The 17,622-nt window shown below is 39.2% G+C and overlaps 1 protein-coding gene and 1 long non-coding RNA gene across 7 annotated transcripts in view; one reads left to right on the forward strand and one right to left on the reverse strand.

The window, feature by feature from the left end:
* PKN2 (protein kinase N2) overlaps positions 1-8,437 on the reverse strand; it is a 159,945-nt gene extending 151,508 nt beyond the window's left edge. For 2 of the 6 annotated variants that reach the window (XM_059688923.1, XM_059688920.1), the window contains exon 1: positions 8,084-8,432. In XM_059688923.1, coding sequence (XP_059544906.1) covers positions 8,084-8,131 — 48 coding nt within the window. In that variant the 5' untranslated portion in view covers positions 8,132-8,432. Of the gene's footprint in view, positions 1-8,083 lie in introns of all 6 variants that reach the window. The other 4 variants (XR_009451946.1, XM_059688922.1, XM_059688921.1 and 1 more) reach the window with 4 other exon arrangements.
* Positions 8,438-8,558: 121 nt separating this feature from the next.
* Positions 8,559-17,622, forward strand: part of LOC132230867 (uncharacterized) — a 34,913-nt gene continuing 25,849 nt past the window's right edge. The window contains exons 1-3 of the long non-coding RNA XR_009451948.1: positions 8,559-8,654; positions 9,563-9,661; positions 13,444-14,855. This is a non-coding gene — a long non-coding RNA (uncharacterized LOC132230867). The remainder of the gene's footprint in view (positions 8,655-9,562; positions 9,662-13,443; positions 14,856-17,622) is intronic.

Below are 17,622 nucleotides of genomic sequence, written 5' to 3' on the forward strand. Positions count from 1 at the left end.
ACTAAAATTAAAAAAAAAATTTTCATCTAGACAGCACAGCAATGACAAAAACTCCATTTAGGATTCCAGGTTTGTCAATATCAGTAAATTTGGCAAGAGAATAATAATTTCTGGTTTATAACCAATATTAAATCTGACCAACTCCAGCACTTTATTGACAAGCTATGCACATATCAGAATAACCAATTCACATATAATTCTATACTTGGAATCTAATTCCCTTCAAATAAAAGAATAAAATATTAAAATAAAAAGTGTTTTTCATGGAAGAGATATGAAAAAGGAAAAATGAGCAGTTGAACTATTTACATATAGAATTTTAACCATTTTTTTTTGCTTCTAAATTCACTCTGAGTTAATTAACATTGAGTGTCTAGTATGTGTTAAGTGATGCAATATTTTATACAACTTTCTATGGTTGTTCATTTGGATAACTGAATCTGCAGATCATAAACTCAGTAACTTTACCCTTTCTATACCAAATCTAGAACAGAGTTAAGTGCAGGCTTGCTGACTACAATCATGTAAATGATTCTGAGTATTTTCCATAAAGGTAAAACATTTAAAACTGTCCCTCCCACCTGACTGGCATGGTTCAGTGGTTGAGCTTCAACCTCTGAACCAGAAGGTCACAGTTCGATTCCTGGTCAGGGTACATGCCCTGGTTGTGGGCTTGATCCCCAGTGTGGGGCATGCAGGAGGCAGCCCAATCAACAATTCTCTCTCATCGCTGATGTTTCTATCTCTTTCTCCTTCTCCCTTCCTCTCTGAAATCAATTTTTTAAAAAAGAAAAAAGTAGTAAGTAAAACTGCCCCTCCCAAAAACTCCCTAAAAAAAGTGAAAAAACAAGTTACAAACTGAGAAAAGACAGTCACAATATAAACAAAAGATTAACATGACTATAAAGAACTCTTATAAATCAATGAGACAAACAGAAATATCAACAAGAGACATGAATAGGAATTTAACTGAAAACAAAAAGGTCAGTAAACATAAAAAGAAATGTTCTACATCAGTGATAAGAAAATGCAAGTCTAGAACACAATGATAGAGCATATTACACTCTTCTGATTTGTAAAAATTAAAACATAGTATCAAATGTCGAAGAGGATTGGATAAGGATCTTTTTTACCTCATATATTGCTGACCTATATAATAAAAGTCTAAGCAACCGTTATGGCAGAACAACCAATCGCTATGATGCGCACTGACCACCAGGGGCAGACGCTCAATGCAGGAGCTGCCCCCTGGTGGTCAGTGCGCTCCCACAGGGGGAGCAGGCGCTCAGCCAGAAGCTGAGCTCACACCTGGCGAGCGCAGTAGTGGTGGCGGGAGCCTCTCCTGCCCCCATGGCAGCGCGCTAAGGAGCAGCGAGCTGAGCTGTAAGGAGCAGCCAGCTGAGCAGTAAGGAGCGAGCAGGCAGACGGTAAGGAGCAAGGGATCCAGGATTGCGAGAGGGATGTCTGACTGCCGGGGATTGGGCCTAAGCCAGCAGTCAGATATCCCCCGAGGGGTCCTGGACTGAGAGAGGGCACAGGCCGGGCTGAGGGGACCCTCCCTGCCCAGTGCACGAATTTCGTGCAACAGGGCTCTACTATGAATATAAATGGGCTCAACCACATTGGAAGCTAGACATCATCTCCTAAAGTTGGGCATTCACCTACCCTGTGAGGCAGGAAGACAATGAACATAAAATTTAAGATGATGATTACCGTGGTTGATGAAAGGTTGACAAAAAAAGGAAGATGGAAAGGAGAAAAACCATATGTAGGTTAAGTTCCTAGCTTCTGGGGGGAGATGGAGAATGGTTGTCCATGGGTGCTTAGTATAATGATAGGTAATGATTAATCCAATGCAGTGTACCTAAGGTTTAATAAACAAACAAAAAATCTAAAAATGTTATGAAATTTGTTCAATAAAAATTCTGAAACAGGAATAACAAGCACTTCTATAGAGATTTACTAAGCTAGTAACTATAGGGAAGGGAAAACAATACAATTAATGTTTAAAGATATGTTATTCACCACATGTAGTGGGTGGTAAATTTGTCTTCTATATCTAAAATAAATTCCAAATGCTGCCACCATAACAACTTTCCAATAAATTAAGGTCTTTGTAAGCCAGGACGGTAAAGCTTAATCAATTAGAAAAAAAGTAATCACTGCCAAGTTTCTAAAATAGATAAATCCCAATAATGGTATATATTATGTAATTCTTGTGTAACAATTTATCTTTATAACACTAATATTTACCTTCCAATCTAAGGTATTCGTATCATCAAATACACTCCTCCTAGGCTTTTCTGTTCTTTATTTTTAACAGACAATATTTATGTACATAATGTTAGACAAATTTTGTTAGATTGTGAAAAACTGTGACAATAGAGCTAGTTTCAAATAAGGTTTCATTAGACAAAAATAAGAGAAACTGAGTGTGTCAAAGTAAATACTCTCTATTCTGCTTGTCTAAGATATTAGAAGTTATTTTTTCATTAGTATGTTTTTCCCATTCAAAATTTTAAGTATCTTTTTAAAGCTTTTAACTAGTTTTTAATTTTCTAACTTTGCTGCCAAGTTTGAACTCTGCTGTATATCAAAAGTTAATATTAAATGTCATATGATTTTTTCATACTCTAATTAGAGTAAAATTGGTTTTTGAAATTGAGTAGACATTTGACAATTGTTCAACACAACACATTTACCTAGGAAATGATGCAGAATTAACTATTCTATTCAAATATCATTTATGCTTCTTGAAGCAACATTATTTTCACCTCTATAAACTACTACTTCACTCTTCCCATTTGTTTGAAAGTATAACACATAAGAATAAACTGATAAAAGGCGTGAAAATTAACTGTTGCCAAATTTGAAAAGCAGAAAAGGAGAACTCAAGGAATCAGATGCAAAGCCTTGGAATAAACAAAGAATGCCTACAAGGTGCCCCTACCTATCTTTATTTAAACATTGATCAAATAGGAATAGTAGGAGTTGTAGGAGACTAGAACTAATATCTATTATACTAATTAGAAATGACAGAAAAACATGATCCATTTTAGAGTCATCACTTCATAACACGTTTCAGCAGAGATGTTTACCTGGGTAGTCAATAAAAAATTGAGAATTTATTTAAAGATATGCCTTATTTAACAAAATATGCAGATTTATTTAAGAGCAGCAAGAATCAAATCTAAGCTGAAAACCATATCATACTAATTTATTATTCAGAGTCTATGCTATGTATCATTGTCTATTACTAAGTCCATACTGTACTCACCACTTGTTTTTCTTCTTAACTGTATCTCAAAGTACTGACTCACAATCGAAACATTTTGAGATTAAAAAAAAAAATCAACAAAGCTACTTAAATCTGCTTATCTATAAAAAGTGGCAAAAATTTTGTCAACCTATAGCTATTCATATCTTAAAACTCTGTGAACCTCATTTCCCTTTAAAAATTCTAGTAAGTAAAATGAGATAAAGGGAGGAAAATATCAAATCAATATGTTGAACATTTTAAAATTACACAATTTAGTATATTAAATATATCTCAACAAAAAAGAAAGGAAAGGGAGAAACAGACTCAATTATGGGGCTTATAGGTTGGAAAAGTTTGTCAGTTATCTCTGAGTGAGAACTATGAGCAAATTTTCTTTTTTTGTGTGTGTGCTTCCTACATTTTCCAAATTTTCTACAGTGAACATGTATCACTTTTATAACTTGAAAAAATTGTAAAATCTATCTTACCCATCCTGCCCACTTTCTCATACTACATTCCCCCAACACACCTGGAAATTTTAATCCTCCCAACACAGTCCTTTCTAGCATCACTGCAAAATTATATGCCACCTCCCAATTTCCCATCAAACGATAAAATAGCAATGTAGATGTAATATAACTAGTGCAGAAATCCCTTTTGAACTTGTCAAGGGAGTATTTTTTGAGACAAAAGATTAGAAATGTAAATTAAAGAAAACAAAGTAATTTCTTATGTCAATGATTATAATCAAGTTCTCTTAGAACAGTCAAGGCATTTCTCATCCTAGGTGAAAACTGGTGCCTTCTCATCAATGTACTGAGTATCTACTAAGTGCCAAACATAGCTTGGCTATACATAAGCTTAATTTTTTAAAGCTAAGTTTATCTTACGGATAACCTACAGAGAAATGTAAAATCTTTAGAAAGTTTTGGGCAAACATTTAACAACTTTCATCAGAATCAATAATTTTTAAGTGAAAAAAAACCTGCAAAAACTTAGTGGTACTGTTATTCCTTGTAGAACATCACACCTATTCACCATAATAAAGCACTGCCAAATTACAGACTACCAAATAGAATGTGAAAATCATTTTTCCTTGTTATAGAGGTGCCTAACAAGTAGTCTGAAGTTTGTATTCAAGCTAACTCTGGTTAATTACGTTTGGCCAATTTTTAGAAAGTTTACACATCTACCACATTGGAATGCAAAACATTTATGGACCCAGAGAACTGTGGCAGCTTAAAGAATAGTGTAGTGGGCAAACATATAGATCTGAATTCAAACTCAAAGTTACAATGCGACTGTGGAGCATCCCTGAACTTAATTTCTTGATCCGTAAAATGGAAATAATACCCACCCACCTTACTGGACTGTTGTAAAGAATAAGGTGTACTGGTACATAAGCGTACCAAGTGCAATGTCTGACATACAGCAAATAATCAATAAATGTTATTGTTTTACTCTCTGCTAGAAAGTAAAAACCATATCTTGTCATTTTTATATCCTTCAATATGGCTTTAGTAGGTACTCACTAAATGTTTCTTTAAATGAATCCCTATAAATTTAAGGCTAACTACTTCAACATCCACTTGAGCAAGTCAGCTCTACTAAATAAATTCTGCTGAGAATGGAACTTCAGATTCCCAGCACTTTATCAGGCATTTTGATGGAGATGAATCCCCATTAATTGACAAGGTAACTTTACTAGTATGTTAATATTTGGGTCTGAATTCTATAAAATTTGCCAACATTTTCATTTTGAGATTCTTTACATAGTTTTAATTAATCCAGTTTCCTTGAAAATTAACTTCTTTGGCCTCACAGAACTAGCTCATTAAGTTTCCTACTACATTTCAAATTTAAAAAAGAAAATAAATTGTCAATTAATTTTATATTTCTAAATAGCCTATTTTAATTTTTACTACAGCAAATAAATGTTCTTCCTTACACTTTGAAGTCTTTAGCCATCAAAGTTCGTGTGTAAACATTACTACATAGAAATATTATAGTAATTAACAAGACAAAGTACTGTGGTTTTAGATTTTCTTTGTCTTCCTATAACCAAAGGTTATCAATAATCCAACTCCAGTTCAAGTACTAAAGTACTGCAAATTCTGCAATATAATTTGAAAAATAATTTGAAAATGTTAAATATATAATGTTTCAAAATAAACATCAATTTCATTAAAAGTAGGTAACATGTAACTTTCAGAGTGAAACAAGTATTCCTGAGACAAGATATGGCAAAGTAGCAGTTTTTAACTACTAAACATAAATCTTTAAACTTGGGACATAAATTACAATTTAAATACTTAAAATAGCTTGGCAGAGAAGCATTAAGATCTACATACTAAATGACCTCTTAATTTAAATAAATTCAAACTGAGAAGCTTTTAAAATATTGGTTCTACCAGCAAGTTTGATAAATATTTAGTATAGACTAGTTTCTTGACCCAATGAAATAATAAAATGTTTGAAATGATGGAAGTGCCTGGTGAGGCAAATTTTATCACCATTTATCTTAAGTACTGATATAATTAATCTCAATTATTTTAATAAACATTATACAGTTCAAATGCATTAGAAATGGGAGTCAAATACACTAAGAAAAATGCCCTGGGTATATATGACAACCTAAAAGGTAACACTTAATAAAAACTATTCTTTTTCTGGGTTACATTTTAGTTTATTTAAACTAAAGACTTTAGATATTTCCTTACTTTGGTCCCATTTTTAAAACAGTCATATTTAAAATTTCTTATTTCTCTAACTTGCTTCCTTGTTATTGTCAAAACTGATTATTATTAAAAGTTCCCAAACGTTATATTTTAATACACATAAAAATGTTTTCAGGCCCAGTGTCTTTCATGCCAACTGTCTATAAAATACAAATTAGGATGCCAAATATTATATAATTCTGAAGCCACTCCAAAGCTCCTGTCATTTTCGTGTGTGTGTGCGCGTGTGTGTGTGTGTGTGTGTGTGTGTTTTCTGAATAGGAACCTATTCATATTTCAAGATTAGGCAATGGAATGCATTTCCGATTGTGCCTCAAACAAACTTCATTTTAAAAGCTCATGTAAATTAATAAAACAATAAATTTCATTCATTTCACAAATGTGGTATGCTGTAAGACCTCCTTATAAAAAGCTAAGAATAGCCGAAACCGGTTTGGCTCAGTGGATAGAGCATCGGCCTGCGGACTGAGGGGTCCTGGGTTCGATTCCGGTCAAGGGCATGTACCTAGGTTGCGGGCATATCCCCAGTAGGAGATGTGCAGGAGGCAGCTGATCGATGTTTCTCTCTCATCGATATTTCTGACTCTCTATCTCTCTCCCTTCCTCTCTGTAAAAAATCAATAAAATATATTTAAAAAAAAAATAAAAAAAAAGCTAAGAATAATTTAAAAACTATATAGCAACATATTCAATCATACGAAATTCAGCTTTGCATTTCCAGAGGATTCCAAGTTTGCAACAGTTCATTGGTATATCTTGCTGAAATCTCTATTTTTGTGGAGGAAATACCAAGTATTATGATAATACTTTCAAACCTACATCTTTCACTTACACCTTGCGTATGCAGAGATCTATTGAAAAACACATTTGAAAGGCAAAAAAAAATTTAGCAGCTGCAATAATTTTGACATCAAGAATCAATCCTTCAGTGTCTAAACTCAGTCTTTAAAAAAAAAGTAACTGTCCAATGCACTAAAGAAATAGAAGTATGACTTTTTTTTTCCCTTCTCTTAGAAGTCTATAAGACGACTACATTAAAACGAGTCAAAGTAAGTTTAAGTCAAAAAACAGGCATGAAATTTTAATCCAGATGTAAACATCTCTGGAAAACTCCAAAGTAATGAACACTAGATCCAACAGGGTAGCGTAGAGCCCTAGAAACAAAAATCGTGCCTACACGATCAGATACTTAGCTGGAAATGGGAAACAATAACATTGCTACTGGACACGGACTTAGCTAATTAAGGGACCCCATCTGCTCTCCTCTCCTGCAGGCCTGCGGTGCCCAGCATTTTCCCTGAGTCGACTGCCCTTCTCATTTGTAAACAACTTCTGTAGCTTTTTCTCGGGTGGTCAAACGGGAGGGAAAATGAAAGTCCGAAAAGCAACAGCATCTAAGCTTCCGAATCTGAGCACGGGAGTCGCTGAGAAAGGGGGATCCCATATATCACTTAGTAAAAATAGAAAGAAGAAAAAGGTGGCCCTCGAATTCGAGAAAAGAAATACAGTCACCAGAAGAGGCTGGTGAAGTAAAGCCAGCATTTAGTAAGACACGTTTTTTAAAAAAAAAACACAAAACCAACAAAAAAAAACACACACACAAACTTGTCTGGGGGCTGGAAGTTACGGGGCGCTCTTTGTGCGAAGTCGGAGGGGAAGGGGAGGGACGAGAAAGCAGCTCGGGAGTCATTCAAAGGAGTTGGAGCAGCGGAGAGCGGCGCGGCGCGGCGCGGGCGGGGCGGGGCGGGGCCGGGCGGCGGCGGAGGGGGCGGCGGGTCGGCAGCCCACCGCTCTGACACCGGGAGGGGGCGGGGAGCGGGCCGCCCGGGGCCGGGAGACGGCGGACCGCGGCCGCGGGCAGACACGGGTCCCTCCGGTAGGTGATGAAGGCAGCGGCGGGCCGGGCTCTGGGCGGGGGAGGGTCCGGCTCCCGAAGGAAGCGGCTCCCGAGAGACAGCCCCAAGTTCCCGCACTGAGCGGGCGAGGGGCGCGGCGGCCGCAGGGCTTCCATGGGCCCCCGACCGCGCGCCAGGTTCCCCCCCGCTGCCTCCCCGCCAGCGCCCCGCACCCGGGCCGCGGCCCTTACCTGGAGCTCCGTGAGCAGGATCTCCCCCCGTTCGGGGTTGGACGCCATTGCACTCCGCTCTGGACTCCGCACCTGGACGCGACCGCCGCTCGCGAAGGGAGAAGGCGGGACGGGACCGGGGAGGGGGGGGGGGGGGTGAGGAGCGGAGAAAGGGAAAAACACACACACAAGAAAAAAAACCCTAGGGCTTCATGGAGGCGCAGCCCCTGCTGGCGGCGCGGCTTACTCCGCCCGGTTCATGGAGAGCGGCGGGGAGCGAGGGCACTCATAGCGGGCTCCCCCTCGCCGCCGGCCCGCCGCCGCCGCCGCCCTCCCGCGCCGACTCCGTCCGCCCAGTCGCTCCCTCCGGGCGACGCCTGGAGCCGCCTCTGGCCTCTCGTCGCGGGGCGCAGCGGCCGCGGCTGTAAGCTCCTCCTGTCGCACCATTTAGCTGTCACCGCGTCGCAAAAGCGGCCTCACTTGGCGGCCGCCGGGACACGTGACGGCCGGGGTCGCTGCCGCGCGCCGGGCGGGAAAGGTGGGGCGGAGCGGCTCCGACCGGAGTCGGGGGCTGCCGGCGGACGCGGACGCGGTGAGGACGGGAGGAGAGCGCCGTGCTCGCCCTCGGGCGGCGGGAGGAGAAGACAGCGCGCCCCGGCTCCTGCTCCGTGCAGCGGCCCCCGCGGGGACCGCCCGAGCGCGGAGCCTGCTCGCTCTGTTTTGTTCGCGGTCTCCCCAGCCCTCTTTTTCGTTTCTTGCGGAAGATCAGGCCTCACGTAGACTGTCCCCTTCCTCACTCCCACAACCGAACAGTTTCGGAACTCAAACCGCATAGGTTATTCCCCCGCGCGCCTTTGGACCCGTAAGGGGCATAGGGCTCCTCTGGGGTGTGGTCTGCACTTTTGAAGAAACATAGCCGCTCGCGATATCGGGCAACTTTTAACGCACCGTCTTTTTTGAGAGCGAGCTTTTCCCAAGCGCTGAGCTATGTTTTTTGTCGGTGGAACAGCACAGAATTTAGGATTTAATTAGCTGGCTTCTTGAACTGTTTTGGCTGAATTTAAACTGAAGGAGGGCGGGGCGGGATAAAAGCCAGGAAAGGGAAAAAAGCCAACTCTCCTTGGTGTAGTAAACATGCAAGCTAGCCTGTTAGTGACATATAGCTAAATAGTGTAAATTTAGGGGTTGTTTTTTTTTTTAAATGACTGTATAGTATCCAGGAATGCCCATAAAGTCTCCAACAGGTAGCTTTTGTTTTGACTGAGCACTGAATAGATATTATTCTAGGCAATTGCCTACCTGTAGATGATCGGAGGCTGAAATAGTACATGGCTTTGTTAAAAGCTGCTTGGGAGAAAGTGATAGGGATTCCTTAGATAGCTACCTCAATAATGGCTTCGTTGGCATGCTTCTTAAGAAGTATGTATACCATTATGTTCTTGTCTTACACTCTGTGTAAGATCTGTTGGACTTAGGCTGGTATTTAATTTTTGTCTTAAGTCTCATGCATTAATTTGACAAACATTTATTGAAGGTCTGGAGTTCTGTGACCAGATTTTCTGAACTCCAACTCATGACAGGTGAAAAAGAATTTTTCTGGTGTGTATTTCAAAAGTTTTTACAACTATTTATATGTTTAATGCATTGCCTTGGTTGAAAATAATAATTAAAATATATGAAATAACAACTCTTGGGAAAGCCAGATTATAAATGTCCTCCCTGGTAACTAAGAGCCAGACAGAGAGTGTTCTAAGGCCCTGGAGTTAACGGCTAGGATTACAAAAGAGTTCTTGTCCCTGGAGTGATTGAGTCCTTTAGAGAAACAGACTGAGGTCCAAACCAATCTGTTTCGATAATGCAATTTTAAATGGTATGAATGAAATGTTAGGGGAGCACTGCATGTGATAAAATATACATAACAAAACTTACCATCTTAACAATTGCAAGTGTACAATTCAGTGCATTAAATGCATGCAAATGTATTTGGCTTATTTTTGCCTTGCCTATTCCAGAATGGATTTAATATTGCTGGCATGCACATAGTAGCTGCCTAACAATGATGGAATTTAAAATGACCTATGTAAGGACTGAGAAATATAGTCAATGGGTATTCTTTTTAAAAATAAATTTAGATAAAATACAGAAAACATTCACGTTTTTAGCACCATGGAGTTTTAAGTAGGAGGGAAAAAGCCATAATTTACTTAGCTAATTAGGAACATGGCAATTTAGTGGCAGAAATGGAGCCTAGAACCTAAATCTCCTAATTGCCAGTCCTGTGTTTCTTTTAACCTAGACCATGCCACTATAAGTACTTTAAACGGAACTCAAAGCATTATATACCCTCTCAAAATTTTTACCTTAGAAAAACACTTAAAATTTTAGATATTTCTAATGCTAAAACAAGTATTGATAATAATTTTAATTGTATATATCACATGTAAATGTAAACAACAAAAATAAAAGTTTTTAAAGTTATAGGAATTATTTCTGAGACCAGTTATGCTGGAAAAAGTAGTATAATACAAAAAGGAGACCAAGACAAAATGAAAACTGCTTGATAATCTGGAAAATGTAATGGTTTAAACAGTAATTAGTTTAATTTAAGCTAAAAACTGCTACCCATCTCATAGTCTCTGTTCAGGGCCAAGGTAAGGAGAAGTAATAGTACATGGAACACACTTATCAGAATGAAGCACACTTGAAAAAGTTTTCATGGAAACTCATATCGTGTTGATTCAGATGAGTTGTATTCAGTCCCTATTTGCAAGTGTTTTTAGGGAATCCTAAGTGTAGTTCATCTGAAGTTATGTTCTAATTTATATTACCATAAAACAAATGAAAGGTTTTTTTACACATGTCCATATAAGAAGTTAAAGACCTCAAATATATCTGGATTGTCTCACTAGTTATGCAGGCACCTTTAATTTTTTTTCATAGTGATTTTAAATGTCTTTAAAAATTAGAAATTACCAAACATAGAAATAGTTTCAATTAAAAATTTGATAGAAAGTGTTATCTTGTATTTTTCTTTTTAAAATGAAAAATCTTACAGGAAAAATCCTAGTAGCATTGAATTTCATTATTTTTGTTTTGTTTTCTGTGGTATTGGTGAGAAACAGACTTTGAGATAGTTAGATGATACAGGGAAAGGATCAAAAAAACTTTACTTTGTGAACCAAACTGTTTTTATTGCCTTGCATTTGTTATTTCCCCCCTTTTTTTCCTTAATATTAGTAAAGTGGGTTGTTGTTTTTTTTCCAATTTTAGCTTATCCCAAAAGCATTTTTAGAGAATCGAAGGAAGGTAATTTTTGGTGTTGTTATTTTGATGTTAGTGGTAAAAAAAAAAGAGTAACCCCATACTCCTAAGGCAGCCATAGGCAAACTACGGCCCGCAGGCCGCCCGTGGGCCGGATCTGGCCCGTTTGAAATGATAAAACTAAACCCCCTCCCCCCTACCCTTTTATGTAATGATGTTTACTTTGAATTTATATTAGTTCACACAAACACTCCATCCATGCTTTTGTTCCAGCCCTCCAGTCCAGTTTAAGAACCCATTGTGGCCCTCGAGTCAAAAAGTTTGCCCACCCCTGTGACCTAAGGGATAGTAGTGAAGTAGCAGTGGTAATCAAAGTCACAGATTACCAAAGGAGAGGCAGAACTCAGGGAGACAGAATCAGAATGACTTAATCACTCTTTTCTTATTTAAGAAATCCCTTGTAGGGATTGTTCCTTTGTGTACTGTATGAGGATAATTTTCAGAAGAAGATAGTTAAAAAAAAAAAAGTCAAGAACACAGAAGAGTAAACTAGTTGTAGCGACTGTAGCAGATATTTTCTGCAATGTCTTCTCAGCCCACATCCCCTTCTCTGAGAATTGCCCCTATTACCAGAGAACAGGTCTCTGTAGCCATGTTGATTCTGATTGACCTAGAAATTTCAGTAACCTTGGGGTGGACCATGATAGAACATCTCCAAGCCAACAAAATTCTGTTTCCAAGAATCTGGAAACAGAACATTGGAATGTTGATTAACTGGTGGCCCTGCAGTGTGAGGTGTTACGGTTCCAGGGCTAGAATGGCCATTTTCTGCCATATGTACAAAGATGCAGAAAAATCTACTCTTTGGAAAAGAAAAAAGTTCTTCCTTCCTGTCACTGAGAATATAGTGCTGATCAACGCATACCTGATTGCTGGGGTCCAACCCCAGCAGGTCCAGGGGTCCCCAAAGGTGTGGAAGGAGTCGGCGAAGAAGGAATGACACGGAGACAGCGTTCAGTTGATCAGCAGCCTAGCCAGGATCTCTAGCCAAGTTCTGGTCAGGATCTCCAGCGAAGTTCTGGTGTTTATTGTCTTGTTACATCTGTATTTATACTAGTTGATTTTAATCCTGTCAATATCTATTGCAAAGGTTAGGGCGTTTCTTATCTCCATTCCAGGGAGTAAAGATTATGTAGCTTAAGCATGATTGTTTATAGTTAAAGTGATTAACTACCCGCCTGGCACTTAGTTAAGGGGTTTTATCCCCTCCCTAACTTCAGGGAAAAATCCCTACCTGGGGAAACAACCTTTCTGGGAGAGGTGACCTTGGTTAAAACACACAGCGCTAAGGGGAGCAAACATATTAAGAACAGTATGCTATATACGCCAGGTCCCTTGAAACATATGCTGTGCAGATGTTTCTTTCCTGTAGCAACTGTGTCAAGCAGCAAGGATGGACCGGCTTCCGGCACCTGATATCTGTCTTCATGGAATTTTTAGTTTAGCTAAGGAGACATAATGACAGAGAAGGTGAATTCAGGGGGCTTTGAATACAGGTCAGGCAATCCTTTCCTGAGTACTTCACAGGTAAGTTGAGGTCTCACTGGGGAGTAAATGTTAATTAGGCAAAAATATGTGTTAAAGACTTTCCAAGGAGACAGAATAACAGATAAATGATCTAAAATGGGAGGGAGCATTGTATAAGTACTGAAAGGCTAGTGGGGCTATAGCAAAGAGATGGAGCAATAAGCAAGAACTTATAAGCCATGTGTATCAGTATGATAGGATAGGTTGTGATGAGTAACAAATGATTCCAAAAATCTCGGTGGCCTACAATAAGCTTTGCTTATCTCTTCGTGCAAAATGCCCACAGCTCTGCTCCATGTCTTCTTCACTGTACTTGGGCTAACAGCAGTCTCTATCTGGGATATTGCCATTGTCGTGGCAGAAGGAAAAGAAAAGATAAAAAGCTCTGCTAATGTGCAAACAGAAGCAGAGGTGAGAGACTATTTCTCCCAGGAAGGTGGAAGAAATGTAGCAGAATTGGTTCTTGATGTTTTAGCACTTGCTTGTTCTAGTCTGTGGGAAGTTCAGCTACTCTATACTGTGTTTCTTCCTAGGTTCTCTGTGTTCCCATAATCTTTCCTTTTGTTGAAGCAAATTTTGTGTATGTGTGTGTGTGCACGTGCGCTTCAGCAACCAGCTCTAACAAAGCCATTCAACCGAAGTAAGAATCATCAGAGAGTGACACCACAATTCTGGATATAGGGTAGAAATAAGTAGGACCAGCAACACTATTTAGTGCTGTCTTCTCTCTCAATGACTCCTTCTCTATCCTGTCTACTTATTATTCCCAAAAGATTCTAACACCAACAAACATACAAATTATAAACAATAAGTATATATTAAACCTGGTATGAACCTTCCCACAGCATTTTGTTGATAAATCTGTTTGGGTACTTACATTTCCTTGTGGTGTCTTGTAACATACCTTGTTCTCCTTCTAGACTTAAAGCCACTAGTGAGGTTACATGAATCTTATGTGGCCTAGTAGGGTGTGTCTTATGAGGTGATGTTGTGTGTGTGTTGGGGGGGCGGTTCTATACGTATTACAGAAATATTTTAGGATAATGCTCAGCTAGGGACTCTTTGTCCCTCAGAAAATTAGGTAAGTTTGCCTTGAATGCCCACTTTTTTGGTTCTAAAGTCAAGAGCCTGTTTCCCTAATCTAGTTTTTCTGATTCTCTGATGGGTTGTTTACACATGCTTGCCTCCTTTTCTCTCCCACACAAACACTTCCCCACTGCCTGTGCCTATATTGATATAGACCTAAAGCTCGACCCATGACCAATTACCCGAATATCAACTCTCCTCAAGAATTTATGAATTCTTTAACTTGGTACCAAAGATTTAAGAGGGGTCACACTATATAGTATACTAGGGGCCCAGTGCATAAAATTAGTGCACTCAGGGGGTCCCTCAGCCTGGCCTGCACCCTCTCACAGTCCGGGAGCCCTTGGGGGATGTCTGACTGATGTCCGTGGGGAGCGGGCCTAAGCTGCCAGTTGGACATCCTTAGCGCTGCTGCTGAGGCGGGAGAGGCTCCCACCACTGCTGTTGCACTCACCAGCCATGAGCCTGGCTTCTGGCTGAGCGGCGCTCCCCCTGTGGGAACGCACTGATCACCAGGAGCAGCACCTGCATTGAGCACCTGCCCCCTGGTTGTCAGTGCGCATCATAGTGACCAGTCGTTCCACCATTTGGTCAATTTGCATATTAGCCTTTTACTATATAGGATGATGCTCTTTATCCTGAATCTGGGACTACCTCTCTTTTCCACTCTCAGTAGATTAACAAGAAATTCTTTTCCTTTTCCAGGCTGTTACAGTTTAACCATACTTAGATTCTTCTGATTCTCAAGTGTTATTCCAAATAAGATCGTTTGGAAATATCTCCTCAAAATATACATGTTCTTCTGAAAGGGATACCAGAAAACACCATTTTCCAAGCTTGGTACATAATCAAATGAATGGTAACATTTTGAATTTTATGTATTTGAAGTAAAGAAAAATAAAGTATGTTTTAACCACTATTGAGAATTTAAACTTTTTATTCTAACCCTCAGTATCCCTTGATCCTCTTAAAATTATTTAAAACTCCAAAGAGCTTTTGTTTATGTGAGTTATATCTTCTGATGTTTACTATATTAGAAGTTAAAGCTGAGAAATTTTTAAAACACAAGGATACACAAGCTCATTTTATTAGCCAACAGAGTGATGACCTCATCCCGTGTCACACAGCCTCTGAAAAAACTCTATCTTACACCTGTAGGAGAATAAGAGTGGAAAAGGCAAGCGACATCATAATCTATATTATAAAAACCCAGTGGCCAAATGCTGTAATGACCAAAGACCAGCGTGGGTGGGCAGAGCCGTGCGATTTCGCATGCTGGGCTTCTAGTATTATAAAAATAGTTTTAACCTTGCGGACCAGACCTCCTGGACCATACTTTGAGAACTGCTGTTCTAACCTATACAACTGCCTCTGGATTAGTACAGTTTCTCTGCTCGTGAATATGGAAATGTGACTTCTTTGTTTCCAGAGTTTAAGATCTATTACATGCCAACATAATTACAAGCTGCTGGGCATTTCTAGTGAAACATCAATGTGGTACATGAGAAATGTTGGCTATCCTTGTCAAAATGAAAAAGGAATAGAGAGATGAAAAAGTTTATGTAAAACATGACTATTTTACTACTAGTGCTTCCTCTAGAGCAGCAGTCCTCAACCTTCTGGCCCTTTAAATACAGTTCCTGCCCTAACTGGTTTGGCTCAGTGGCTAGAGCATCAGCCTGTGGACTCAAGGGTCCCAGGTTCAATTCCGGTCAAGGGCAAGTACCTTGGTTGCGGGCACATACCCAGTAGGGAGTGGGCAGGAGGCAGCTGATCAATGTTTCTCTCTCATCGGTGTTTCTAACTCTCTATCCCTTTCCCTTCCGCTCTGTAAAAAATCAATAAAATATATTTTTTAAATAAATAAATAAATACAGTTCCTCATGTTGTGACCCAACCATAAAATTATTTTCATTGCTACTTCATAACCGTAATGTTGCTACTGTTATGAATCGTAATGTAAATATCTGATATGCAGGATGGTCTTAGCCGACCCCTGTGAAAGGGTCGTTCAACTGTCAAAGGGGTCGCAACCCACAAGTTGAGAACCCTGCTCTAGAGGAAAGCTCTCCTGCAACTGTAAAATGGCAGAAAATAAAATCAATAGGTACAAAGAATTAATATTGGTTATACCAAGCATTTTAAAGGGTTTGGGAGGTGAACAACAGGGAGGTGGCTTTCCCTACCATCATTTCTTAAGCTCCCAGCTATTATTCATTAATACATATTTACTATCTGAATTAGGGTAAAGCTAAACTTTTTTAACAGACACCAAACATGGTTTAAAGAACACTGACATTTGTTACTCCCTCATGTATAGGATTATTAATCCAAGGTTATTAGTCTGGCTCTGCTCCACGAAGCCATCTAGGGACCCAAGTGTCTTATCTTACCGCTCTACCATCCACCATGGTGTTATTCTCAACTGCAGCCTTGAAGCTGGGTCAAAGAACTCCATAATCTGCTTTGTGGGAAGTAAAAAAGAGCCTATGCGTTAAGGCCCAGGCTCAAAGTTAACATATTTGTGACCCCATTCTATTGTAAGAATATAGTCACCTAACCACACCTAGCTTCAAATGAGGCTAAGAAATGTGCTCTCTGACTAATCATGAGCCCACCCACAACTGTTTTACCGAACAAAAGGGTCAGGGTGGATTTTGATGGACAATTCACAGTATCCATCACATAGCTTTATAGTCAATGATTTTTGCAAGCAGTAAATTGTTCTGCTCAGGCTTTAAAATGCAAGCTTTCAACCTGTAACTACCACATTCTCTAGGATGTTGAATAAATATATTCATTGTGTCAGTTAAAAAACAAAATACTTTAACACTCCTAGCAAATCATTGTTCTCTTGGCATGAGCTTCCTAGAACCCAGCCACCATTCTGTGAGAAGCCAAAGCCTTGCGGAAAGGCTATATGTTGGTGTTCTTGTCAACAGTACAGCCCAGCCTTCAGATCATCCCAGCCCAGACACCAGACAGGTGATTGAAGATACCATATATTCTATTACCATACCAAGCTATAGTAATAGATCTTCTAGTCTCAGCTATTCCAGTCCCCATCAATTCAAGTCACCAGATATTGGAATCATCCTATCTGAGGCCAGAGACATCATGGAAAGAGACAAAACAACCTTACATGCCCTATCCAAATTCCTAAACCATACAATTTATGGGCATACTCAAGTGGTTTGTTTGTTTTAGGGTGGGAGAGCAATAGATACTCATGGCAATAGATAACTGAACATACATTCCAAGCTGGATATTTAGAAAAGACCACTTCTCAAATTCATTGATAGAATTCTTCTGTAATAGTTCATTTAAATTCTCTAAACTGATCTATTACAAAGTTTACTTTTATAATTATTCACTTCTTGAGTGAAAAAAAAACACATAGCAGACTTCTGTAATCACAGAATCTAGTATATATGTAAAGCTCCATTATGAGTATAAAGTACTTGATGAAAACTTGTTTGATAATTTTGTTATTTATAATACAAGTATATATAACCATTTTTCATATTCATACATGTAGCTTATTAAGGTATGGCTGAAAAGATGTGCAAGTTCTAATTAAAAATAAGTGCTACTTATAAAAACAACTTTATATCACTTTATAAAGT

This window comes from Myotis daubentonii, chromosome 3 (assembly GCF_963259705.1).
Source record: "Myotis daubentonii chromosome 3, mMyoDau2.1, whole genome shotgun sequence".
Lineage (NCBI taxonomy): Eukaryota > Metazoa > Chordata > Mammalia > Chiroptera > Vespertilionidae > Myotis > Myotis daubentonii.